The sequence below is a fragment of the Candida metapsilosis genome (genome assembly GCF_017655625.1).
Source record: "Candida metapsilosis strain BP57 chromosome Unknown scaffold2, whole genome shotgun sequence".
Lineage (NCBI taxonomy): Eukaryota > Fungi > Ascomycota > Pichiomycetes > Serinales > Debaryomycetaceae > Lodderomyces > Lodderomyces metapsilosis.
Window position 1 is genome coordinate 2,369,308 of NW_027138160.1, and position 25,011 is coordinate 2,394,318.

Consider the following 25,011-nt stretch of genomic DNA (forward strand, 5'->3'; position numbering starts at 1 on the left):
CACGCACAAGCTGCCGAAGCAGACACAAGTTTTCATTGTCGCACGAATGAAAACACCAAATATCTTACAATACAGGAAGGACAAGCCGTGTTGATTACATGTCAGTAACACGAAATATATACAGGACTTGAGTACTCTAGTAATACTACATCACGTGTTAGGGTTGCTTTCTGGTCTTTTTTTTTTTTGTCTGTCATGATGTAACTTCCAAATGCGAGTTTTAGCGCGTTACAGTATTGCAATTTACTTGATCAGGGTAGATTAAAAATACTACAACCCAAAATATTTAAAATTTATATTTTTTATATTTTTTATTTTTTTATTAATTTTATTTTTTATTTTCTTGGAGGTGCGTGTGTCGTTAACAGTGTCCTGAAAATGAGGGGTGTGTGAAACAAATAAAATGTATCTCTCTCTCTCTCTCTCTTTTTAGAAATTATTATTTTTTTTTTTTTGTCTGTCTGATAATGAACTCCGTATATTTATATTTACTTTTTAATTTTTAATTTTTCATTTTTTTTTTTTTTTCCTTTTCGCCTTCTCCTTTCATTTCGAAACACCCGTGGTGGCGTCTTAGTAGCCCAATTTATACTTTATTTGAAATCTAACCTTTCTTAAGTAAAGCATTTTGAAACAACCTCCTTGTTTCATCATTTTAAAGTCTTTTCTTTTAAATATCATAAAAATGATGCGGGACCGAAGACAATTCAGGTACAAACTTCTAAAACTTTTCTCCACAGTCTCTTGATCTCTTTCATTTCGTGTAATTCAATGTTTTCCTACCCCTCTGGACTCTTTTATTCCGTAAATTGTGTTGCACTTGACGTTTTCCTCTTTTTTTTTGTAAGATTTATTCTTGCATGTAACTGTGTGCTGCCTCTGTCCATCGTCAAATTATTCTTGCACCTGAATGATTGAAAAAAAAAAAATAGGTTGCATAACCATCACAAAAATGTGATTGTTGATTATTTTGTGCTTTGACCCAACAATAACAGAAAACTTACAACTTTGATGATAACAAGGAAGCAAAAGCAACCAAACAGAAGAAAAAGAAAGAAAAAGAAAGACTGAGAATAATAGAGTAGAATAGAGCTATAGTTTATATTGTTAAAGGAACCGGACTCTTTACCCTTTGAACGAACAGGGTATAAAGAAAAGCCCAAAAAAGAAAACTGAAAGACAAAAGACAAAAGAAAAAAAGCCATGACGACGCACTATGTTCGTAAGTCTAGAACCGACACTCACAAGGCTATGTCGATAAGCAAAGTATTGGCTTAAAGAAACAGGAAGGAGTGAGAGCTTACAAGCTATTAGAAGCTTGCATATCAGCTATATAGTATTATGAATTTAAGTGTAGCTACAAATAGATTGCAAGAGTGTGACAAAAGTTTAGTCGATAAATTGGATTACGCAAACATATCGCCCTAAAAACTAAGAATGGCGACAAATAATAAACTGCATCTGAAACCTGAAGCCTAGAGTAGCTACTCCTCTTCCAGTGCTATTAAACTACCATTCCAATTGTGGATATATGCACTTTTACTACCCTGATTTACTAAAAATCCCATTGAGTAAATTGTAAGACTTTTTTTTTTTCATCAAAGTGTGCTGCTTTGTGTGATATGACAATAAAATTTTATAACCATACAATAACATGCTTACGTCCGTATGACCCACACAAATGCAACCAGACATGGAGTATAGGCAGTCAGAGTGTATATATTTAGCTCCTATTATCGCCAGTGGACCAAGGATGAATACTAATTTTTTTACAAGCCAGCCTGGCGGTAAATTAACTGTAGGCTGCAAGCAAATTATAAAGCCTTGACAATTGTTGCCTTTCTTTGTAAAAGGAGTGTTCTTTGTATACATATATGTATTTGTATTTGTTGTTGTGGTTATTATTACTAGTCCTACTATAATATCTTTCTTCTTATTTGTAAAGTAATCTTTTAATTACTTTTGGGTATGGGTAGTGCATACTATTAGTTGTTCATATATACAGTACTACTTAACACACATAGTTAACTATATTTTTTTTTTTTCTCTCTCTCTCTGTCTTCTCTCTCTCTCTCTCTCTTTATAAATTGGATCAGCACAATTTCAAAAAATTTACCCAATTCCACCCCCATTACAAACTTTCCCATTTTCTTTTCAACTTTTACTCCAAAAGACAAAATCACCGTATCATGTCTTCTTCTCAACCTCACCAACACAACCATAACCCTCATAGTCTTTCTATCAACTCAATGACTTCAATAATCGAGCCTACAACTCCGCCAAACCACTCATTGTCTTCCAATAATGGCACCAATATAAAATCTCTACATTTCCACCTGCACCAGCAACCACTTCACCACCACCAACAACAACAAGTAAAGACACCTGCTACATCCACAACCGACTCATCCACTTCATCGTCCTCAACAGCAAACACTTCGTATATGCACAATCGCAGTTTATCGTCAAATGGCTCTTTTGCGAAATTTGGTACTTATCCTAATATAGGTAAATCGGTTTTATGGGATTCTTCCAACAAGTTGAACCATAACTTGAACTTGCCTAATTTCAATATCGATAATGAAGTCATATCGGCTCCTTTGATTATACCCTTGTCGAATCAAGGCTCAGTCAGTTCTACAACCTCGACTCCATCGTCTCAAGTCTCCTCCTCTTTCCAAAAATTGTCACTAGACACTACTAATTATAACAATTCCACCACAACCAATAATAAGAACCCAAATATTGCCGAAACTGGTAGGAACGAGAAAAAAGTTGCTCAAGACATTGTCACGAGCAGTAGTATTGGAGACTACAAGCTTGACATTAGCACTGACAATAAAGAAAATGTTTTGAGGAAGCCTTACACTGATGTCATTGTTGGAGTTGGATCAGAGCATGCTTACAATACCATTGGTGGCGACTTTACGTCCAACTCATCTGCATCTACTCCACCTTCATCCATAAATTGTGCTATAAATGCGGTGCAGGCGCCACCGCCACCACCACCACCACCTGCAGCAACAGCAGCAGCAGTAACCTCCGCCTCGGTTGTTGCACCACCAAAAATCGACAAAGAATATCTCACTTCCATAAACAAGTTGCCGCTTACTCAGTTGAGGCTGGAGATACTAAAACTTGCAAAGGATCAATATGGGTGTCGGTTTTTACAAAAAAAGATTGACGAAAACTTGGTATCAAGCTATCAAGTTAGAGTATCAAACTTTGAAGTTATTTTTGATCAAGTTTATCCATATATGTGTGAGTTGATTGTTGACCCTTTTGGTAACTACTTGGTGCAAAAAATGATTCCATATTGCAGTGAAAGTAATTTGAACTTGACGTTGGAAATTTTACAGTACAACCTTTGTCAAATATCAGTTAACCAACACGGGACAAGAGCCTTGCAAAAGATTATTGACAGCTTAAGTAGTCCATCACAGTTGAATTTGTTGATAAAGGGCTTGAAGCCCTATATTATCGACTTAATTAGGGACTTGAATGGGAATCATGTTATACAAAAAATCTTGAACAAGTATGAACCTCCTGATTGCCAATTTATCTATGACTCTATAATCGAGGACTTGTACACTGTTGCTACTCACAAGCATGGTTGTTGTGTATTACAAAAGTGTCTTAATCACGTTACACCAAAACAATTGGACCAATTCTCCAAAGCAATTTTGCGATTTGATAATTTCAAAATGTTGATTAATGATCAGTTTGGCAATTATGTGTTGCAGTACTTGATTTCCATCAATTCTGTTGACGTTAACTATGGAATGTTTCAAAATTTCCTTCAATCAGGTCTTGTCAACTTGTGTAATTCCAAGTTTAGCTCAAATGTGGTGGAAAAGTTTATGAAGAATTGTTACAACAACGAAACAGTTGACATTGCATTTACAAATTTGAAATTTGAGTTGATTTACAATATTTTGGCTGGTGATTTGAACGTATTGGTGAATGATCCTTTTGGTAATTATGTCATTCAAACTATGCTTGATATATTGGTTAACCCACAATGCAACCACCTCAATGCATCAAAAATCTCGTTGCTTTTGCCAAAAATGGATAAAATTGACCAACAAAGTGAACAGAACTTGCAAATTGCTATCATCAAACATTGGTTTCAAAGTTGTAAAATTTCTTCATCGTTTGGTAAACGAATTCAATCAAAGATTAACACTATTTTGAACAACAATGGAACTTCAACATCAGTCAATAAAATCAGCAAAAAGAGCAGTCAAATGAATGCTAATGGAGAGTTTGTTGTTAACGAAGTTCAATATTCAATGAGACCACCAAACAACTTCCAAACTTTTGTTCCTCATCAACAACAACAACCACCACAAGAATATCCCTACCAGAACGAGCAACTTGCTCGTCAACAATATTTCCGCAACAATTTGGCACCTATGATGAATCAAAATGGAAGCACTCTGTCCATTGATCATGCATACCCCTTAGAGAACAATTGGCAACGAAGAAATTACTCCATGCCGTCAAATTTTTACTCATCAAAGTCAATGAACAATAGCAATGCTAGTTTCGGAGCTAAAGAGATGGGCAGTATGTACGGTCCAACGACTAATGTCAACAATGCATTAAATCCTAATACTTCTGTATTATCAGCACAAGCAAACAAAATGAATCCACCACCACCACAAAATTATTTTCCAAGTGGAGCAGATGGTCACTCTACATTCAATGGGTACGCACCAGAGGATGCTGGTAACCGTGGATTTCAACAGTATGCGCAGTTTCCTCCACCAATGAACAATGGAATGTATTATCAAGCAAATCCATCGGGGCCACCACCACCACAACCACCCCCACAGGCACAGATGGCACCTCCATTTTATCCACAAAATGCCGGTCAGGGTCTTCAACACAGTGTCTCAGGTGGCTCAATCAACCAACCTGAAGCATATGCCCAACATCAGCAGTATCCAGGACACTATACTACAAACGCAAAGAATGCAATGATTCCACCACCTTCGATGCAAATACCTAATTTTCAACAGGGCAGTGTCGTACCCCCACAAGAAAAGCAGTTGTTTCCTAATGGCTTGCAAGAGCAACAAATGCAACAGCCATCCGCACTTATGGTGAATCGTGGACCACATCACTCGCATAATGTGTCATGGTCGTCATCTTCGTCCACTCAAGGTGGGACTGCATTCGGCACTCCAAGCTGGTGAGATTATAAAGGCTACTTAAACGGAATGAGTTGTGTGGGGGGGGTTGAATGCAGTGCATGCCCAGAGGTGCAACACACACAGCCTTTGCGTCAGCAGCTACTGATATAAATCTTTGTTTTGTTTTACAATTTTGTTTTTTGGTCATGTTTGCTTTTTTTTGTTTATTTTGTTTCCTTGTCACACTATTTTTCTAAAAAGGTTTACAAGTGTATATTTTTAAATTTCATCTATCTTTTGTTATCGTTCATTCAGTAGTAATCACTTTGTATATATATATACGATGATGAACTGAAGATGTTATTATAATTTGTTGTGAAAATTGTAACACAAAACTGAAATTAAATCCGATGTTGTCGATGCAGATCGGAGATAACAAAGCGACGCAAAATTCGTAAAAAATATAAAAAAAAAAAGGGAAATCATTTCCGTGTCGCGACAACACAAAGGCGACGCGACGAGAGAGATCACAAGTGAGTGATATTTTTTCTTTTGGGTTTGAGTTTTGGTTAGATTTTGGCTAAGTTTCCTAATGAGGAAAACTTGTTCACTCTTTATACAGTCTCATCTATTTAAGAGTTAATGCGTGGGTTATAAGAAAAAAAAAGTTTTTTGTTTTTGTTTTTGTTTACATTTTAATTTGTTGCAGCGCAAATTTTTTTTTTTTTTTTGCAGTAATTTAATTTATTTAAGCGAGAGAGAGATAATTAATTTTCTTTTTTTTTTTTCGCAGTAATTTAATCCTGAAAAGAGAGGTTTATCTCAATTGGTAGCTCAGGAACAGAAAAAAGGAAAACTTTTTTCTTCTCCTCAATGACGTAATTGATTCCACGACTCGATCACGTGAACAAAATCATTACTAAGACACACATTCTCTCTACTCTCTACACATCAGCAATGAATTTTTCTACAGACTCAGTCAACACCTCAATGACACCTGCATCAGATCCCTCTCCCAAATCATGTCTGGCTCCATCAATGATTTTACTATTTTTATTCCAGTAATCTGATGGGGTAGAGTTGCGGAACCTTGAAACAAGCTCTGCCTTATCCACCAGAGCAGGAACAAATTGGTCTTTTCCCGAGTACAATAGCAACAATGGGGCGGTAATTTTTCCAAATGTCTTTTTGAAATCGTCATCAGTCAAGTAGGAGGAGAAGAAATCATCATCGCCTCGTTTACTAGTCAATGAGTAGAATCTATAAGCAGTCACAGGTGTATTGAATACCAATCTTCTAAATTTTTCTGGCAAGATATGAGATGCTTTTCCTTGTTTGATGTAATCATCATAAACTTCCTTATGCAAAGCATCCAACTCCTCTTGTTTGATATCATTTGAAAATGCCTCTGAATCAGAGACTGAAGCTTGTAAAATAGCTCCTTGGACCTTACTTGAGTCAGAAATTTCCTCCTTGTTATTGACATTTATCAAGTAATGCAATGAATTCTGACACCCAGTTGAATGACCCATTAGCACAATCTTGCGTCTTTTCCCACCAGCTTCAGATCTGAAATATTCAATTGCTTTCCTAATCTGCTTTGAGTCCTTCTCTAAGCTACTAGTTCCAAATCCTGAATATGCTGAGGATAACAACACTTGCACTAGATTCCAACTCTCGCCATCTTTGGATTTGAAGCCTGATGCAGCACGTGCGAGGTCTGGTAAGTATGGAATGTTTAGTAAGCCATTACCTAACCCACCAACAAACAAGATGATATTTGGCGTGGACTTTTTGCTGTATCCGGTGAACTCAAATGCGGTCAAGTTGAAGCCATAGGTATGAACAATTCCTTCCTGCGGTGGAACCTTACTTAACGACATTTATGCAGTGAATGATAATAGACAATCGTACTTCTATAATTGGTGTGGTATGATGAAGCTGTCAAGTAAAAGAAGTTGTGATGATTATAACCGTGGCGTCAATTATCGGCGAAGTTTATTCTTGGGCGATGTGAGACATGATGTCATTTGTTCACGAATACAAAGATGCACAATTTTCACTGTTTTTCCAGCACAGCTTAACCAAGCCGTTGAATTGAGCATCCATAACGCAAATCTCATAAAGCATCTCCTATCCCCATATTGTAAAAGAGCTACGCCTGTATTATAAAGCTTCCCAGAAGTCGTGCAAATTTGTCAAAATGCTTTGCCTAAAAATAAAGTTGGCGTGGCAAACACAGAATTGCAACACTTCGTTTTCTTTCTTTTTTTTTAATCCCCAGCAACCAGATATCTAGATATTACACCAAACTCATCTTCAATCTGCTTATAAGTATCGCCTATGATGGAAAAATTTGGATTCCATAAAGTGACTAATAGCCCAACTTCTCCAGGTAACGCTAAAATCACCCACAACATTTCGGATCGTGCGCATCATCCACCCCGCTACGAACCAGTCGAATCATTCAGAAAACAGTTACGAGTAAGCAACGCACCAGGAAATGATGTTGTAGTTGCAAATTGTGTGGCTGTGAACCCAGGAGACTTTTCCAATATTCCTGACAGAACACCAATTATCTTGGATGGAGTTTTCGTGTATTCAATTGCCAAGGATGACCGTATGAAACCTGGACATGTCGGGTTGGCCGGGAACATGAGGTCATGGGGAAAGTATTCGTTTGATCAAATTGTCAATGCTGAAACATATGATATTTTCCAATCAGGACAGCAACAGCAATACCTTGGTGCTATCGATCTTCTGATTGATTTCGTTAAAGCTAAATCCAATTCATCACCTTTGAATCACGACGATTTGGTAAACATTTTCCACCAAAAGTATGAGAACCAAATCTTGCAACCGACACAAGTGATCTATATGGATTTCCACAATGTTTATTACTCAGTTAAAGTGGAACAAGTTCAAATCATTGATGTCAACACCAAGGATAACTTGCCAAGTTTTAAAGATTCTGGTGATATCAAAACTAAAGGAATTTTCATCAAATCAACTGACGTCGTGTTTTACCCTTACGATGGATCAAAGATTAACATATCGAAAAGCAAAAGTTTGAAATCGAGAATATTTGGTGGTAATGGTGCACACGAATCTCGTCGTCACACAAGAAAACAAATTATCAATCCTGATTTCAAGTTGGAAGATTTAGGTATTGGTGGATTAGATTCTGAGTTTCAAGATATCTTTCGTCGTGCATTCAACTCGAGAATCTTGCCACCAGAAATCGCTGAAAAATTGGATTACAAGCATTGTAAAGGTTTGTTATTGTATGGACCTCCTGGTACTGGTAAGACCTTAATTGCTCGTAAATTATCGAAAATGTTGAATGGTAAGGAACCAAAGATTGTTAATGGTCCTGAAATGTTGAGCAAGTACGTTGGTGCATCCGAGGAAAATATCCGTAACTTGTTTAAAGACGCCGAGGCTGAGTATAAATTAAAAGGTGAAGACTCAGACTTGCACGTTATCATTTTTGATGAATTGGATTCTGTTTTCAAACAAAGAGGTTCAGGAAAAAGCGATGGAACCGGCGTAGGTGACAATGTGGTGAATCAATTGTTGTCGAAAATGGATGGTGTTGATCAGTTGAACAATATTCTTGTCATTGGTATGACCAATAGACTTGATTTGATTGATACTGCGTTATTGAGACCTGGTAGATTTGAAATACAGATTGAAATTGCCTTGCCTGATGAAAAGGGTAGAAAAGATATCTTTATGATTCATACCAAAAAGTTGAGAGAAAATGGATTGTTGACTTCTGATGTCAACTTTGATGAATTGAGTATCTTGACAAAGAACTTTACCGGTGCTGAAATTGAAGGTCTTTGTAACTCTGCCAAGTCGTATGCGGTTTCTCGTCACACGAAAAAGGGATCCTTGGCCCAAATTGATCCTGAATCTATTGCCAATATGCACATCACAAGGAATGATTTCCTTTTGGCTTTGAATGATATCCGCCCAGCTTTTGGTACTGATGAAGAGGATCTTGCACAACAGGCACAACATGGTATCATTCAATTCAATCAAACTATTACAAACATTTTCGAAAAGGGACAATCAATTATTGATGTTGTGAGATCTAGTGAATCTGAAACTTTAAGAAGTCTTTTATTATATGGACCTCCGGGAGTCGGAAAGACTGCTATTGCCACTACTTTAGCACTAAACAGTGATTTCCCTTTTATCAAGATGTTATCTGCTGAAACTTTGGTTGGTATGGGAGAAGCAAGAAAAATCCAGGAAATTGATAATGTCTTTAGAGATGTTCATAAGTCTCCATTGAATGTTTTGGTTATTGACAAGATTGAAAATATCATCAACTATAACCCCATTGGACCTAGATTTTCCAATGATATTTTACAAGTTTTGAATGTCTACTTGACTAAGAAGCCACCAAGAGGTAGAAGATTGTTGATTATTGGTACAACTTCACAATACTCAGTTTTGAAACATATGAATTTAGTTGACAGTTTCAATGACGCGATTGCGGTACCACCTATTAAAACAATTGAAGAAGTTGGTAAAGTCTTGGACAAGTTGGGATTCATGTCGCCTGAAGAAAGGAGGGAGATTTTGCACCAACTTGGACAGTACGATATCAACATTGGTGTTAAGGGTTTGATTGATGTGTTGATGGTTAGTAAGTATGCTAGAGATAGCGTTGATGATGTCGTTAACAACATTGTGGAGAAAATGAGTGTATAAGGAAAACGTTTATAGATTGATACATTATCTAGAAGCTACTACAAGGTACAAATATTCACAATCACTCCTTTTTATCCTTGGTTTCTCTTAACCACCTCAAATGTGGGAGAAACACCTTGTTACAACGTTCGAAGTTATTTTCCTCTTCATCTTTGATATACTGAAGATAAGGTCCCATGTATGTTTTTTCCTTTGTTTCCGAAACATCGTCAAAGATGGCCTTTCCGTCAGGTCCATAAAAATTGGGGCAAATACTCTCAGTGAAGAATTGCAACACACGCAAATCAAAGTCGTAGCCAACATTTTCGTTCACACTGCCATACATACGTATATGCTCACCATCTTCGTAAACGAGATCATGATTATCGACTAACCAGTTAGGATAGAATTTAGGATACGACAAATGCATAAAGATGATATCGACATCTTTACCACTGGTGGGTGATAATGCTTGAACAGGGTCATAATGCGCCAACGCTTTTGAGGCGAATTTATTTGTATCCTTTCTATTGTACCCAGTCCATTGAAACTGTTTCAAGGTTTGGTGCCATGGTTGGCTCAATACATGAGCCGCAGCAATAAATGTTTCTTTGTCACCTTCACCGGCTGAACCTTGAGTTAAAATAGGATAATAGTAATCAGGACCAAACACATTATAATACAAACAAAGAAGCAATGTCTTTAAATGTTTGGTTTTGTTGACCATAAACATTCCTGTTTCAGATGTAGGATCAGGCAAAGTACCCTCAAAGTCATGGAATCTTGAATTTTCAAAAGTGTATTCAGATAAGGGACGAAGGTTTTCCTTTCCACCTGCTTGTTTAATATCATATGTACTGTATCTGAGTTTATTCTCCTTTACGTCAACACCAGCTATATCATAAAACATTGGGTTAGTGGTTCTAGCCCAAGCATCGGGCCATAAAATCAAGTTGTTCTTCTTGTACAAATCGGAGTCAAACAAGTAGTCGACATTTCTTGTTGGGAAGTTGTCCGAGTCCAAGTACAATACATTTTCAAACCTTGAACTCAACAAGGCCAACATTTTGTATTGAAACCCGCCAATATTGAATCTAGTATTCAAATCTTGTGCCAATTTCTTATCAAAAACATTACATCTTGCATTGTATGACCTCATGATATGTTCACAAAAATTCTTTTCGTAATCGTCTTCTGTTGCAAGGAACAATTCAATTGGTAAAGTAGCTCCAATAGCACGTAATTGTTTGATAACGAGATATGATAACCAACTATATCTACCTCCACCAACTAAAACATACCCAGATGAATTTTCATAAATGTCCCAGTCGGGATCACCAGGCACCCATTTACCAAAAGTTACAACACCCTCATTCAAAAGTTGTGGAATACGTTCATTAACGTATTTGGTATGACTAGCTTTCATTTCTTCAAAAGTCTTTTCAGATATATCCAACACATTCTCAAGGTACTCCTTATTGAACAAGAATGAGTCATCAGTAGAGAATAGCTCTTTTGCTTTCCCGTCCTTCACTTTGTATTTATCTTTGATTGATGGTTCATGTATTTTAAATTCTTCAAGGCCATCAAAGAATAGGCTATAATCTTCAAGCTTTGGATTCTTGGGTTTTGGTGGTTGTTTAGTCTTTGGCTTCTGGTTTGGATTAGGAGTAATCTTTTTCCCAGGACCTGGTTGTTTACGATCAAAAGAGTCTGGTTTCTTATTCAATGAATCATCTAGTATTCGTTGCAAATCCAGGTTCTTGAAATTGTTGGTTGTGAGGTAATGCAAACCAAATAATGCAATCACAACCAAGAGGAGAAGCCTCAATCTATGTTTTGATATCATTGGTTAAGACGGTGAAGAAATTGTGGGTTGTTTTCCACAATTTTTAGTTCGTATCTTTTTCTCTTTTTTTTTTTTTTTCCTCCTTCTTCTTCTCTCTCTCCTCTCTCTCTCTCCCCCTGACTTAGATTTTGTGAAGGGATATATGAGAGCAACTACTGCAATCCATGAGAGCAGCTAGACCCTCTGAAAAGATACTGACACGTGTAGAGCTTGTCATTGGATTTACTATGGGCGGTATTTTCCTTCTTTTGGTTTTTGTCACAAGTGGCTTTTAATTGAAAGTTTAATTTGGAAACCAGATCTTTGTAACCGAAGGGAGTGGCTTTAAGCAACTTCAATCTCAACAGGAGTACGTCAGCCTCGGTGTCTCATCCCTATATAATCTAAAGTAGAGCCTTTTCCTAAGAGCGATCTAAGTTTGAGGTTCTGCCAACCTATGCAAACCGACGACTCAATTGCTGCTTTCAGGTTTACGCACTGTTACACAAACCCAAAAAATGCCCGAAGATTCGATCATATCAATGAGTAAGCAAACAAAGAAAACTATAACTATATCATATCAATCTTCCTTTGCCATTGACTTTAATTCCTTTTACTGTCACTTACATACCACACTTTTTCTTCTATGATAAGAAACGCTAAAAGAATGACAAACAATTCAAAGCTTCTAAATGCAGTCAAGACGTCGTCTTTCACCAAACATATTGCCCCTGATAATAGAATCCCCACAATTGAAGTAGCTTTGGCAAATGAGAACAAAATTACGAATAAACCACGGAATTTACTAAGTGGGGGATTTTCTTGGGTCTTGCCTACTCCTAGAGATGAATATCAGTTTATGATTGCCAATCCAAAGGCGTTGAAGGATTTGGGGTTAGACCCATCAGAGGTGGATGATTCTATATTTAGACAAATTGTGAGTGGTGAATTTTACGAAGATAGAAAGTCATTCATGGACAAAGGGTTTCCAGTACCATACGCACAAGCTTATGCTGGTTGGCAATTTGGACAATTTGCAGGGCAATTAGGAGATGGAAGGGTTGTCAATTTGTTTGAAATAGACAAGGCGAAGAAAGAAGATGTCAATAGACACAAGTATGAATTACAACTAAAAGGTGCTGGTTTAACTCCATACTCAAGATTTGCGGACGGAAAAGCTGTTTTGAGGTCATCGATTAGAGAGTACATTATATCGGAGCATTTAAATGCTATTGGGATCCCGACAACGAGAGCTTTGGCCTTGACGTATTTGCCATCGACTTTGGCTCAGCGTCATGCGGCTGAAAGATGTGCAATAGTGGCAAGGTTTGCTGAAAGTTGGGTAAGATTAGGAACATTTGACTTGTATCGGTATAGAGGCGATCGTGATGGTGTGCGTGATTTGTCTGATTATGTGATTTCCGAATTGTTTACAATTGATGGAAACAAGTTTCAAAATTTTGAACGTATTAACAAGTTAAGGCCGGACTTGGTTAAATTGAAGGATGATTCGTTAACTGACTATGATAAGATGTATTATGAGACAATTATTAGAAACGCGGAAACCACAGCAATCTGCCAATGCTATGGGTTTTTAAATGGGGTGTTGAATACTGACAATACTTCCATACTAGGTCTCACTATTGATTTTGGACCATTTTCAATTATGGACAAATATGATCCAAATTACACTCCCAACTCAGAAGATCATGAGTCGAGATATGGATACAGAAACGTTCCAACAGCAATATGGTGGAACTTGACACGATTAGGTGAGGATTTAGCTGAGTTGATTGGAGCTGGACAAAAGTTATTAGACAATCCCGAGTTCAAACAAGGTGTAAAGGAGGAGTGGGAAGAGGACATCATATCTCGAGCAACAAAAATCATAGAAATTGGTGGTGAAATATATCAATACGCATACACAAAGAAATATGTTGAGACTTTTTTCAAAAGATTGGGATTAGCTTCCGAGTTGATTGATGAAAAGAATCCTGATGTACAGAACCTTCAGTTGTTAACTCCTATGTTGGAAGCATTGCAAAAGTTGCAAACTGATTTCAACTTGTTCTTTTTGAAATTACAAGATGTGGACTTTAGCACATCATATGAGGAGATAGCAGAACTGTTTTTGGAAAAATATGATCCAAATACCAATAGAAATCATAAGGAAGATATTGCTAAGCAATTTGTTGACTGGCTCAAGATTTACCATGGGTTGAAGAAAAACTCTGCTGAATATGAAACAGCCCCTGTTGCAGCACAATATAATCCAAAGTTCTTACCTAGAAATTGGATTCTTGATCAAGTGATTGAAAAAGTTTCTGAATCAAATGGAAAAGATATCAGCTACTTAAAGAAGTTACAAGATATGAGCTCCTATCCATTCGATAATAAGCTCTGGGGAGATGATTTAAAAGACGTTGAGGAGTCATGGATCTTGCAAGGAGAAAAAGGAGACGAATACTCGATGTTGCAATGTAGTTGTTCAAGTTAGAATTTATAGATAAGAAACAGTCTAGTTGGATTACACAGTTACTCGTAGATTGCGTTGTAAATTACTTTACTACAGGCCATGGTGTCTACAGACATTTCGTAGTTGACTTCTTGGACATTGGATCTGCGCAGCCACAAAAAAAAGAAATAAAAAAAGAGACGCGTCTTTTACAAAAAAAAAATAAAAATTAAAATAAAATACAATGATATAACCGTCGATGACTGCACAAAATCAAAGGCACATTCTCAGTAAAAAAATGTTTCAAGTTAAAAAACGATTCAGTTAAGAGAGACATTGACCTAATCTAGTGGGAGACTACATAAAGTCTAGTTGATACTACAGTAGAATTCTATGCTCTCAGTACATAGTGCCAATGTGTAAGCCTTGTATACTCTAAAACTCTTTTTTGAAAGGGGATCTTTGATTACGTGCGTGAGAACAAAAATGAAAAAAATGTAAAACGAAACAATAAGAAGAGAATGAAGAGCGAGAATGAGAAAAAATGAAATTAAAAAGAATGTTTTCACTTCAAAGAGAGAGAGAAAGCAGAAAAAAAAAAAAAAAAATGACAATCTAATTTGGCAACACATCAAACACCAAATTGAACACAACAGACAAGCAAAAGGGAGTGTGTGTGGTCAAACATAGAATCAAACAAACACACATACAGCAATTAGCATCTAGCATTCACTTCTTAGAGCTGTAAACTATCAGCACATCCATCCCCACAACCATTAAGAATAGTCTGTTTGTAATCATGAGTGAGAAGGATTTAGCACACCACTATAAAGTTTTAAAACAGTTTCTTGATATTTCGGATGATCAACACACGAGATCCAAATCAACCTCATCAAGGGCTCAGAGGGCTAGAGAGAAGTTGCTAAAGTTATCAGGTGCTCAATTCAAAGAGCTAAGCACCGATGTTTATGATGAATTAAAACGTAGAATCGATGAAAGTAGAGGAGAACCAGATTACTTGTTGCCAAAGTCTTCATTCCATCCTAAAAGAAATCAAGCTAGACAGAAATTGGCATCGTTGCCACAGACCAGATTTAAGGATTTAGTGGCTGATATATCGTATGAAATTGAAAGAAGGGATCTACACATTGAACAAAAAGATACACATGAACCAAGTCGCTCATTATCATCTAGTCATGCTAACAATTCTCCTGCTCCACATGAAAGGAAGCCATCACAAGCGTCATCTCATCTTTCTCATATGACTAATGGTAGTCATAGTCACAGTCACAGTCGTCTGGCGTCGCGTGCTCTAAATGCCCATCCTGAAGAAGAGAACAAGAAACTTGATACACCCCCAGACCGCTCCGAGGAACATGCTGTATCTAATAAAAGTACTGTGAATCCCGTTGCTGAATCTTCCAATCAGTCTATTGGTATTCAACAATCTACCGTGATTCCCACTAAAGCCAATCTCACCTGGTCAAGCGACGAGGAAGATAATGAAAAGGAAAAAAGTGAAGATGTACATGAAGTTTCCGCAAAACAGCTGCATCTCAACGGAGATCATGTTGGACATCGAGATTTGGAGTTTGAAAAGGGCAAAATATTTGAATTGGAAAAAGAGTTGGATGCTTATAAGAAGCAGTTGGGTACAGTTGAAGAGCAGAAAGGTGCCCTTAATGAAAAGTTGAAGTCTTTGCAAGAGGACTACGACATCTCTGTGCAGCAAAATAAGACTCTTAGCGAAGAGCTTGAGCAGTTGGGTCAGGAGAAAGCGAATTGGATCTCCAAGCATGAAACTTTAAGTAAGGCTTTACAAGATAATGACAAGTCTGACGAAGTTGAAAAGTTGAAGTCGATGAATGCTGCATTGAGACTTGAGAATCAATCGTTGAAGAATGCTTCTCCAGTGAACAGATCGATATCAAGTCAATCACCTAGGCAATCAGATATACAACCAAGAGCTAGTAATTCTAGTGTCACTGCCTTTTTAGAAAAATTGGAGAAAATCGACATCCCTACTGCCGACATGCCTTCGACTTTGGAATTGAAAAAACAGGTTAAACAATGGCAACGTAGGTACGAAGATTCCAGATCAAAGTTTATTGCCAGTGAGATTAAGAAAACAACATTGTCTAAAGTTGAATTAAAGTCGTTTATATCTCCTCAAGGCCTTGTTTCGATAAAGTTGGTTAGTGATGCTCAGGCTTTGTTGGAATCGTTTCTTGTGTACATTTCTGAAAACTGGGATGTTAATGTCATGTTTGAAAAAGCTTCCAAAATTGCGGTGGTGATGAATGAAATTGCTGCACAAGGTGAGAATCAAGTCCCCAATAGCAATGAACATTCGATCTTGCTAAGGGAAGCTGCTGCATACGCCTTAACTGCTACTAGATACCATGCCACATACAGACTGCTATTCCCCAAATTCATTGTTGAAAAGGCATTGGGAGAGATGAACTGCGTTCTTTGTGACTTGGTTGCGACTTCCAAGCTTAATGAGAATTCTACAAATTTGAGAAAACTTGAACCAGAAAAGAAAGCAGAAGTTTCACCTTCTCAAATGGACTACGGGGTCAGGCCTTTGAAGATGGCCAATAAACTAAAACTGAGTCATCCAAATATGATTAATGGAACTTATTACCAAACTCCACCTAACAAACAACATCAGAAAACACCACCACAGAATATACACCGTTCGCCACCACAAAAATCACGTACAACACCAACGAACTTAGAGCAGTCTCCTCCACAGAGATCCGAGTCTCTTCCCAAGTCTGTGGAAGAGCCAGTGAAACAGGTGGTAAGTAAGGATCGTGCATATGGAGATGACCAGCAGCAGTCTGATCGATTGAATAAGCATGATACTAATGACCAAAAACAGGAGAGAAATGCTTCATCTTCGAGAGGAGATCATTCATTCGATAATGAACATAAGGATGAGGTGTTGAAAAAGCCTTTTACTCCATCAGTTACTGGTAGAAGTGATAACGTTGTTCCACAAACCATTGAACGGAATACATTACCATTATCAACTAGAGATATCAACAGGGAACCAATTGTTGAAAAACAACAGGATAGGCATTTTGAGAATACGAAAACATCAACTCCAGTCCCTTCCAAGATGGAAAAGAGCCCGCATGTGACTTCTCTTGGTCGCAAGTTTGCTGAAGCAGCATCTGATAATGAACGCACATCTCCATCAGCCCTGAAAACGACACCGACAAAAAAGGGACATATATTGGATAGAGTGAAGCAGTTTGAACGTTCTCCTGAGGAACAAGCTAGATCTAGCCCACCACGTTTCCAAAGGTCACCAAGATCAGTTGAATCATCTGATGATGAGCCAAGACGACTTGCAGACCCATTCACTTCCAAATTGCAAGGTCATCTCGAAAAGCCAGCTGAAAAAATCGGTCGTTATGATGGTGACGATGGAGCTGTGGGAAGGGGTAGAGGTATCTTGCAATCTTTCAAAGATAGGTCAGCTGCGGACTCCAATACAGGTACATCTCATTTGAATTCAAATTCTGAAAGTCTGTCAAGTCATGGAAAAAGTAAAACTCCCACTTCTGGTGAAACAGCAAGAAGAGTTGGTGAATTTACCCCAATCAACCATTCTTTCGAGGACAACGACAATGCAGCTGGAGACAGAGAACCTAGTGTTCGTGTCAAGATAAGCTCTCCTAAACTTGCTCATGAGTCAAGTTCACAAGATGCATCTGATGAAGATTATGAAGATGAAAATGATGTGGAATCTGAAGCAAGGCAAAGGCAAGAGTATCGTAAATCCATGGCTGCTGCAACTTTTAATGTTGACTTGTTTGATATTGAGGATCCTGATAACACATTAACTCAAGTTTTGCTTTATCTTGAACATCAAACTGTTGAAGTAATCAATACTATTCAATCTTTGCTTGGTGCAATTAAGAAACCTAATGCTACTAAAGGTGATTTGCGTCAAAAATCTAAAGCAATCACCGTTGTCATTTCACAAATGTGTGAAGCTACAAACACATCAATGAATCAAACTCGTAATGCACAATTGAAAGAGCATGGAAGCTGGGTGGTGAAATCATTAGAGGATTGTTACCATCGGATGGATATTTTGTGCAAGCCTGCTCATGATGCTAATGAGGGTCAATTTGCTGATAAAAATTTCAAGCAGAGATTAGCAGGTATTTCATTTGATATTGCTAAATGTACTAAGGAACTAGTCAAGACTGTTGAAGAAGCCAGCCTTAAAGAAGATATTGCTTATCTTGATGCTAGAATCAGTCATAATGAAGATTTGACTTGAGAAATAGAAGAGAAGAAAAAGAAGGGGGCGAGGGTGAAGGGGTTAATGGTGTTCTGCTTAATTTGTAATCTTAATAATGTATGTCTTGTCTTCTTTATTCGTTATATATTATGAAATTTAAAATAAAAATATAGAATTAGATATATATATATCTCAATGAATGTATTTTGATAGAAAGTCCTGATGGAATTGTGAATTTAGTGAGTCAGTGGTGAAGTTTGAATTGGAGTCTTGTTTCAGGACATTGAACTTCTTGGTCAGTTTTCTCCATCCGCTTTTCTTCACGGGCTGGTCTTTGTTATATAGCATGCGATCTAAGTTGGCCGATGGATGGGTGGTTGAAGATGGTTTTTCTGGAATTTGTTTAGCTTTGTCTTGTTTGATTTTGTTTAACTCTGCTAGTAAGGCAGTTGTATCCTCCTCGTCCTCTTCGCTATCCCCATCAGAGCTGACATCAGCTTCGTTATCAATTGATCTGTGAATGGACTCACTGCGGACAGTTTTTGCCTCCACTTTGGTCTTTTTTAAAGTAGGATTTTCCTTTCCACGAGCTCCTAACTTTGCAGCAACATCAGTCTCCTCTGTATCTATATCAAGCTTCTCACTTACTCCCTCCCCTATTGCTGGCTTTAAATCTCCATCGTCCTCGCGTGTCCTTTTGTTGCTGTGAGGGGTCAAAGGTTCATTGCTGCGACGTTTGTCTAACAGGGCCAAAACACGATCACCATCATCACCTTCATCCTCTTTCTGTACACTGCCTGTTTCCTTGTCGGCTTCTCTTGCTTCTCGGACGTCCTTTTTCAGAGTATCATTCTTCAACTCTTTCACGGCATCATCGAATCTTCGAGATGGAATATCTGATCGTAATTTAAGATTCTGCAGCTGAGGAAAAGATCGTGCGTGTACTATTGAGTCACGTATGGTTATATTTTTACCTTTTTTACTCTCTAACGTTGGTCTATGGTTCGTTGTCATTATGGGTGTAGTGGAGTAGAGTTGTAGATTGTGTGTGTGTATCTTAGTTTAAATTTTTGTGATGTGATGTGATGCGACCAAACTTCGCAATTTACATTAAAGTGTCTATTCAACTACCTATACTTTTACTATTCATTATCAGAAGCAATCTCTTCTTCCCAATTGACTTCCTCTTCATCATCCAAGTTTTCTCTTTTAGGCATCAACTCACTCATTATAGGTCCACCCAACTGATTCAACAATTCATTAACTTGTTCAATCAAGACAGGGTCATTTTCAACTCCCAATTCACTGTTAATGATCTTATAAGCTGATGTCAAAGTAGATCTAGTGTCAGATAAAAGTTGCTTAATCTCGGGGGTTTCTTTCAATTGAGAAATTTCCAATTCACGATAATCAAACTCTTCATTAGCAGTAGCTTTATGGTCCAGTGTTGACGAAATTTGTTTAGCTTTGAACAAGTTGGATAATGCTTCAATGTAGAACGCATCTAGTATCGTATCGTTTATATCTTGGATATTAGAAGCGATATCAATGGCAGTATCGTATTGCTCCAATTCAACTGCGTATCGAGATAATGTAACCAAAGGTTGAATTAATTCAACATATTCCATACCAACTTCAAATGCATCATTATTGTCGCCAGCACCATTATCTTCATTTTCTTCTTTCTTGTTTGCAAAATCTTCCAATTTTGTCTTTTTCAACTTGAACAATTCCCAGGACTTCTTCAATGCTTCAATTGCATCTTGTTGCCGTTGCTGAGAAATCCTAATTGACGATAGAATCGATAACGATTCAGGATTATTTGGATCTATCGATAAACTAAAATCAATCAATTCGTTACATTTGGACTCAGCTTCTGGCTCCATACATAAATCAGTCATCCAAATCTCAATACTTGCAAACACACCAGAATTCAACTTTTTAATAGCCCATTGCTTATACTCTTCCACATTCTTGTATCCACCTTTACTCAATTCCTCTTGTGATGGCCCATTTCCGCTATTTCCCTCAGCTATATTGGCCAAAATATCATTCAACTTATTTAATCCAACATTTATATAATTCAACCCATCAGCACCACCAATAATCTGACCCAAGTATAAGAACTTTTCAACTCCCAAAGCTGCCTCGGGGTCTAGTTCACATGCATGTATTAGGACGTTGTAAGCTTGTTGTAATTCATTATTTTCAAGTAATGTTTCGCCCAAAATTGCGAGGAATTCTGGTGATTGGGAATTGGAGGCGATGTGAGGAGTGAGGATTTCCAATGCCTTTTCTGGTTGGGATGTGGCGAGGAAACCTCTTGCTTGTGAGATGATTTCGGTCATTGTCTTCAACCAGAGTGGTGTGTGGATTGGTTTATGATGTCTGATGGGTGTTTTTTTACTTTTTTGCTTCACAACTCATCACCAGAAAAATAAATTCATTTTGTGTTGATGCGTACAGAGAAATCAATTCCTCAGTTCCAATCTACACTCAATCACACACAACAATGGACCATCAAACACATGCCGAGCTCACAAATGAATACCAGATACTAAATTTACTCCACCATCGATCCAAAAACCAACATCATCAACAACACTGGTTCAAATACCTAAACATCACCCATCGTAACCTCCGAAAACTACTCAAGTTACAAATTGATATAGACCGACTATCCAGTGACAATAAGACCAAATCGAAACACAAGCTGAAGATCGATTACAAAACAGCTCAGATTGTGACTCTATCTAACAAGATTATTCAAGTTTCACGTGATGCATATTGGGCATATAACTCAATTTTGGTATTGGGACAATATATTACTTTGGGCTTTGCCTTGATTGGCAACTTGGCGAAAGTTATAAGCTTGGTTGAACGTATTGAAGGTGTTAATGTGAAAAAATTTGATATTGGTGTTGCTGTTAACGGTAGTGGGTCTGATCTCCCTAATCGCAAGGGTATGTTTAATGGTGAGGTTGTTAATGAGGATGATTTGGACGATTTGGGTGAAGAGATAGCTTATGATGAAGAGGAAGAAGAGGGAGGAGTAGTGGGAACTGAAGCAACTAAATCGCGCAGGGGAGAAGAACCCCTGAATCAGCAAAATGAAGAAGGCGATACTCCCAAAGTTTCCACTACAAACACCAATATCGGTGATAAAGTTGCTGAGACAATTGAGCAACAAGAGCTACGCACCGAGAAAGATCTCGAACCATCAAAAAAGTCAATTGACGATATATTCGGCACCTCTTCATCAACAAAGAAAAAGAGAAAAGCGGATACAGCATCATCAGAATCAAAGCCTACAAAGAAATCAAAGCCATTCAAGAAATCAAAATCAAAGTCGAAATCAAAGTCGAAATCAGTCATTGATGACATCTTCTCTTAACTACATATTAGACAGCATTATAGAATCAAAAACAACGTTACTTTAAAAAAAATACATATTCTCTAAAAAAAAAACACTCAAATATAACATGAAACAAACCCATAAACCAAATGAAAATAAAATAAAAAAACATCGTTATAAAGCCTCTGGCACCTCTGTTCAAGACTTTTAAACTTTATTGAAAGGAAAAGAAATACAAAAATAACGTAACACACACCTCATCGAGAACTAGTTCATGTACTGACTTCCAACACTTTGTACAGCTTGATAATGATAGGGCTGTTGTGGTTGCTGTTGGAAATACATCGGCTCCTGTACATTCGCTTGTTGAAACTTTATAGCTTGAACCATTTCGTTAAACTGTCTCGTCGATTGCGGACTCAATTGATCAACATCAAGACAAAACTCATCGTCATAATCTTCGGATATCGATTGCTTTGAAGCTGTGTGGGCCATTTCGATTTGCTCAAATTGGTATGGAGCTGGTGTATATTGTGATTGAGGTTGGTACTGCTGCTGAGCTTGGTTAATATGTGGCAGCTCCTCCTTGACATAATTGTTCGTCATTAAAGCCAATGGAGATTTCGAAGTTTGAGGAGTGAATGGTGAATGTATCGTAGAAGATTCGTATTGTGACGATGATGCCAAAGATCCAGGAGTATCCATATGTTGTGGTGATGACGTTGATACTGAACCATTGACACTAGGCTGATATTGGTAGTTTTGATTGGCCATTTCCTGTCGAAGGAGGTTTTGTTGTTGCTGCTGAACTTGTCTTTTTAGACTATTTCTTTTCTTTTCCTTCTTGGCTAATCTTTTTTGCAATTTTTGTTCTCTCACTTCTTCAAGTACTTTTGAAGCAAAAGGTAGTAATTCAGGGTCGGTAATTTCCTCATTTCTCTGCAATTTCTTCTTTAACCTATTCTTAATTCTTGATTTACCTTTATAATCTTGTGGTAAGAATTTACATTCACCTCCTTCAACGTGCATTTCACACCAGATTTCAGCACTACGGAAATACTCACCACACATTGAACAATGTCCTTCACTGTTAGCTCTATTCTTTGTTTTGATACCTTCGGGATATTCAAAATGTCTCGATTTCAAGTGTGTCTTGTAGGTGTCTCTTCTGGAGAACCCTCCAGTTGGGTGGCATTTGTGAGTGATATTGTTCTTATCTTTGTATATACTTTGTTTGTGAAAAGGGCATGAGTAAGCTTTACTAGATGAGTGTTTTTTCAAATGTCTTGTAAGGTATCCTTTAATTTTGAAGGTGGCATCACAATGAGGACATGGGAAATTTTGTTCTCCATCGGCATCAAAGTTGTGTTCATGATCTTCACTTGCATTTCTCTCTTCCTCCTCTTCTTCTTCTCCAGAATAAGGTGAAGATGTGGTATGAGATGATCCATTTGGTGATACAGAGTGTTCTTTACTATGTGAGTTGTTAAATTCTAATTTCGCAGATAAGGTGGTTTCATTGGAAGAGTTGGACATGGTTGGTGAAAGTTCATTGGTGTTGTGGTTGATGTGCTGTTTTAACTTATGATTATGTGGTTGTGGAATTTTAAATACATCCAATTCAGTACCCTTGTTTAACATAGAGTCATCTTCGGCGAATACCCATTCCAATTCTCCTTTGGCATTCTTCACTGGTAAGAGTCTTGTAGTTAGTCCCATGGAGCAGCTCGTTGGCACCAAACATTCTGCAGACAAATCTTCTTTGTCGGAAGTTGGTTCAGTTTTGATGTTTATCGATGGGAACAAATTGCTGAAACTTTCTTCTTCTTCTTCTTCTTCTTCTTCGTGTTCATGTTCATTCTCCGTGGTTATGTCCTTCAGATCTGGAATAGATTCACCGTGTGACTCATTTTGAATAAGTACTAGTGAGGACTTTTGTAATATAAAGTGGAATATGGTTTCAACAATGTACTTGAATGTGGTCACGATAAATGCAATGATAGCAACATTGAATACATTTTGTGCTGTTAGGGAAACTGTGGCGCTAGGACCCTGTTTTTCACTCTTCATATAGCTTCTATGTAATGTGAGTTGGTTGTTCAGTACCTTTGTCTGTTGTCTATCCTGTTTTAAATGCGTTGACATGGTTTCGGACCACTCTAAGTATCACTTCTGAATATAATCACGGATATTTTTTTTTTTCGTTTTCTCTCTCAGAAAAAAATCAAGATAAATAAAAAAAAATAAAAATAAATTCAGTAGCCAACAGCTAGTTGTTTATGAAAATTGAAGACTGTAGTGAGTTAGTGATATGATATGTGTTGCCTCTAAAGAAAACTCTGGTTATGTTGTTTTTCTATTTTGTTGAAAAAGATTTATTTGTCCTTTTGTTTTTTGTTGAAGTATTGCAAGTTGTGTATGTTGTGTTCTGTTTTTATTTTTTTTTTGTTTTATTAATTGTCTCATGAGACTTTTTTTGAAGAGTCGTGTAAGTAGTGATAATAAAATATTATTAATATTATTTAGTATGTTTTATTTTTAGTAAATCTTCCCCTTTACAGAAATAACTTTAACATTCTTTGCATATATACATATACTCTTAATATGTGTGTATGGTTCTTTTCTTTAGTGGTCTCGCGTATCTACTCCATTTATAGAAAGTATATTGGTGTAAGGATGTTGACCTTATTGTCTAAAGGACAAGAAATAAGAAGACCAATCAACAACAACACTACCAATAATCATATGACGTATTTACACCCCCTAACCAAAATCTAGAATAATAATTATAAACACAATTCAAGCATCCCCTATTTTTATAATACATCACAACCTATACGAACTCCGAAAGCACATACATTAAATAGTTTCAATCGGTAGCATTTGTGGCTGCGTTATTATATATACATTGTTTTTCTATTGTCTCTCTTTACGATGCAAATTGTAGCATAGTACACGACTACTCTCATTCAAAAATAAACGTTTTTTTTTTTTTTTTGGCTAAGCCTACATCCATACATCAATACACTATACAGTAATTCTTTTTTTTTTTTTTTTTAATTTTTGTCCCCCGCGTTAAGTACTGTATGCGAGTGAAAAGTACACAAAACTCAATCCCCTCTTTTATTCGGAGGTCTAATACTGTGTAACAACAACAAGAACAAAAACTACAGATCTTGACCAAAAGATGACTTGTAGTAAAAACTAACTACGTGGTTTCTTACACCAGTAGTCTTCCAATGTCAACACTTCAAAGGTAATGACAAG

The 25,011-nt window shown here is 37.2% G+C and overlaps 10 protein-coding genes across 10 annotated transcripts; 5 read left to right on the top strand and 5 right to left on the bottom strand. All coding sequences in view use genetic code 12, as the record gives it.

Annotated features, from left to right (window-relative positions):
• Nucleotides 1-2,189: 2,189 nt before the first annotated feature.
• MPT5 (Mpt5p) lies at nt 2,190-5,201 on the top strand (the record flags this gene model as incomplete). The annotated part of the gene is made up of 1 exon (XM_067691386.1): nt 2,190-5,201. The coding sequence occupies one exon, from the start codon at nt 2,190-2,192 to the stop codon at nt 5,199-5,201; it is 3,012 nt and encodes a 1,003-aa protein (XP_067549756.1).
• Nucleotides 5,202-6,082: 881 nt separating this feature from the next.
• On the bottom strand, nt 6,083-7,021 carry I9W82_002522 (uncharacterized protein; the record flags this gene model as incomplete). Its single annotated transcript, XM_067691387.1, has 1 exon — nt 6,083-7,021. The coding sequence occupies one exon, from the start codon at nt 7,019-7,021 to the stop codon at nt 6,083-6,085; it is 939 nt and encodes a 312-aa protein (XP_067549757.1).
• Nucleotides 7,022-7,481: 460 nt separating this feature from the next.
• On the top strand, nt 7,482-9,863 carry SEC18 (AAA family ATPase; the record flags this gene model as incomplete). Its single annotated transcript, XM_067691388.1, has 1 exon — nt 7,482-9,863. One exon carries the CDS (start codon nt 7,482-7,484, stop codon nt 9,861-9,863), a length of 2,382 nt encoding a protein of 793 aa, XP_067549758.1.
• Nucleotides 9,864-9,924: 61 nt separating this feature from the next.
• On the bottom strand, nt 9,925-11,691 carry MNN2 (Mnn2p; the record flags this gene model as incomplete). Its single annotated transcript, XM_067691389.1, has 1 exon — nt 9,925-11,691. The coding sequence occupies one exon, from the start codon at nt 11,689-11,691 to the stop codon at nt 9,925-9,927; it is 1,767 nt and encodes a 588-aa protein (XP_067549759.1).
• A 625-nt stretch (nt 11,692-12,316) lies between these two features.
• On the top strand, nt 12,317-14,167 carry I9W82_002525 (uncharacterized protein; the record flags this gene model as incomplete). Its single annotated transcript, XM_067691390.1, has 1 exon — nt 12,317-14,167. The coding sequence occupies one exon, from the start codon at nt 12,317-12,319 to the stop codon at nt 14,165-14,167; it is 1,851 nt and encodes a 616-aa protein (XP_067549760.1).
• Nucleotides 14,168-14,924: 757 nt separating this feature from the next.
• Nucleotides 14,925-18,428, top strand: SPA2 (Spa2p; the record flags this gene model as incomplete). Its single annotated transcript, XM_067691391.1, has 1 exon — nt 14,925-18,428. The coding sequence occupies one exon, from the start codon at nt 14,925-14,927 to the stop codon at nt 18,426-18,428; it is 3,504 nt and encodes a 1,167-aa protein (XP_067549761.1).
• Nucleotides 18,429-18,581: 153 nt separating this feature from the next.
• On the bottom strand, nt 18,582-19,403 carry I9W82_002527 (U2-type spliceosomal complex subunit; the record flags this gene model as incomplete). The annotated part of the gene is made up of 1 exon (XM_067691392.1): nt 18,582-19,403. The coding sequence occupies one exon, from the start codon at nt 19,401-19,403 to the stop codon at nt 18,582-18,584; it is 822 nt and encodes a 273-aa protein (XP_067549762.1).
• A 128-nt stretch (nt 19,404-19,531) lies between these two features.
• Nucleotides 19,532-20,737, bottom strand: I9W82_002528 (uncharacterized protein; the record flags this gene model as incomplete). The annotated part of the gene is made up of 1 exon (XM_067691393.1): nt 19,532-20,737. One exon carries the CDS (start codon nt 20,735-20,737, stop codon nt 19,532-19,534), a length of 1,206 nt encoding a protein of 401 aa, XP_067549763.1.
• Nucleotides 20,738-20,901: 164 nt separating this feature from the next.
• On the top strand, nt 20,902-21,783 carry RMP1 (Rmp1p; the record flags this gene model as incomplete). The annotated part of the gene is made up of 1 exon (XM_067691394.1): nt 20,902-21,783. One exon carries the CDS (start codon nt 20,902-20,904, stop codon nt 21,781-21,783), a length of 882 nt encoding a protein of 293 aa, XP_067549764.1.
• A 228-nt stretch (nt 21,784-22,011) lies between these two features.
• STP2 (Stp2p) lies at nt 22,012-23,814 on the bottom strand (the record flags this gene model as incomplete). Its single annotated transcript, XM_067691396.1, has 1 exon — nt 22,012-23,814. One exon carries the CDS (start codon nt 23,812-23,814, stop codon nt 22,012-22,014), a length of 1,803 nt encoding a protein of 600 aa, XP_067549765.1.
• Between the last annotated feature and the right edge of the window lie 1,197 nt (nt 23,815-25,011).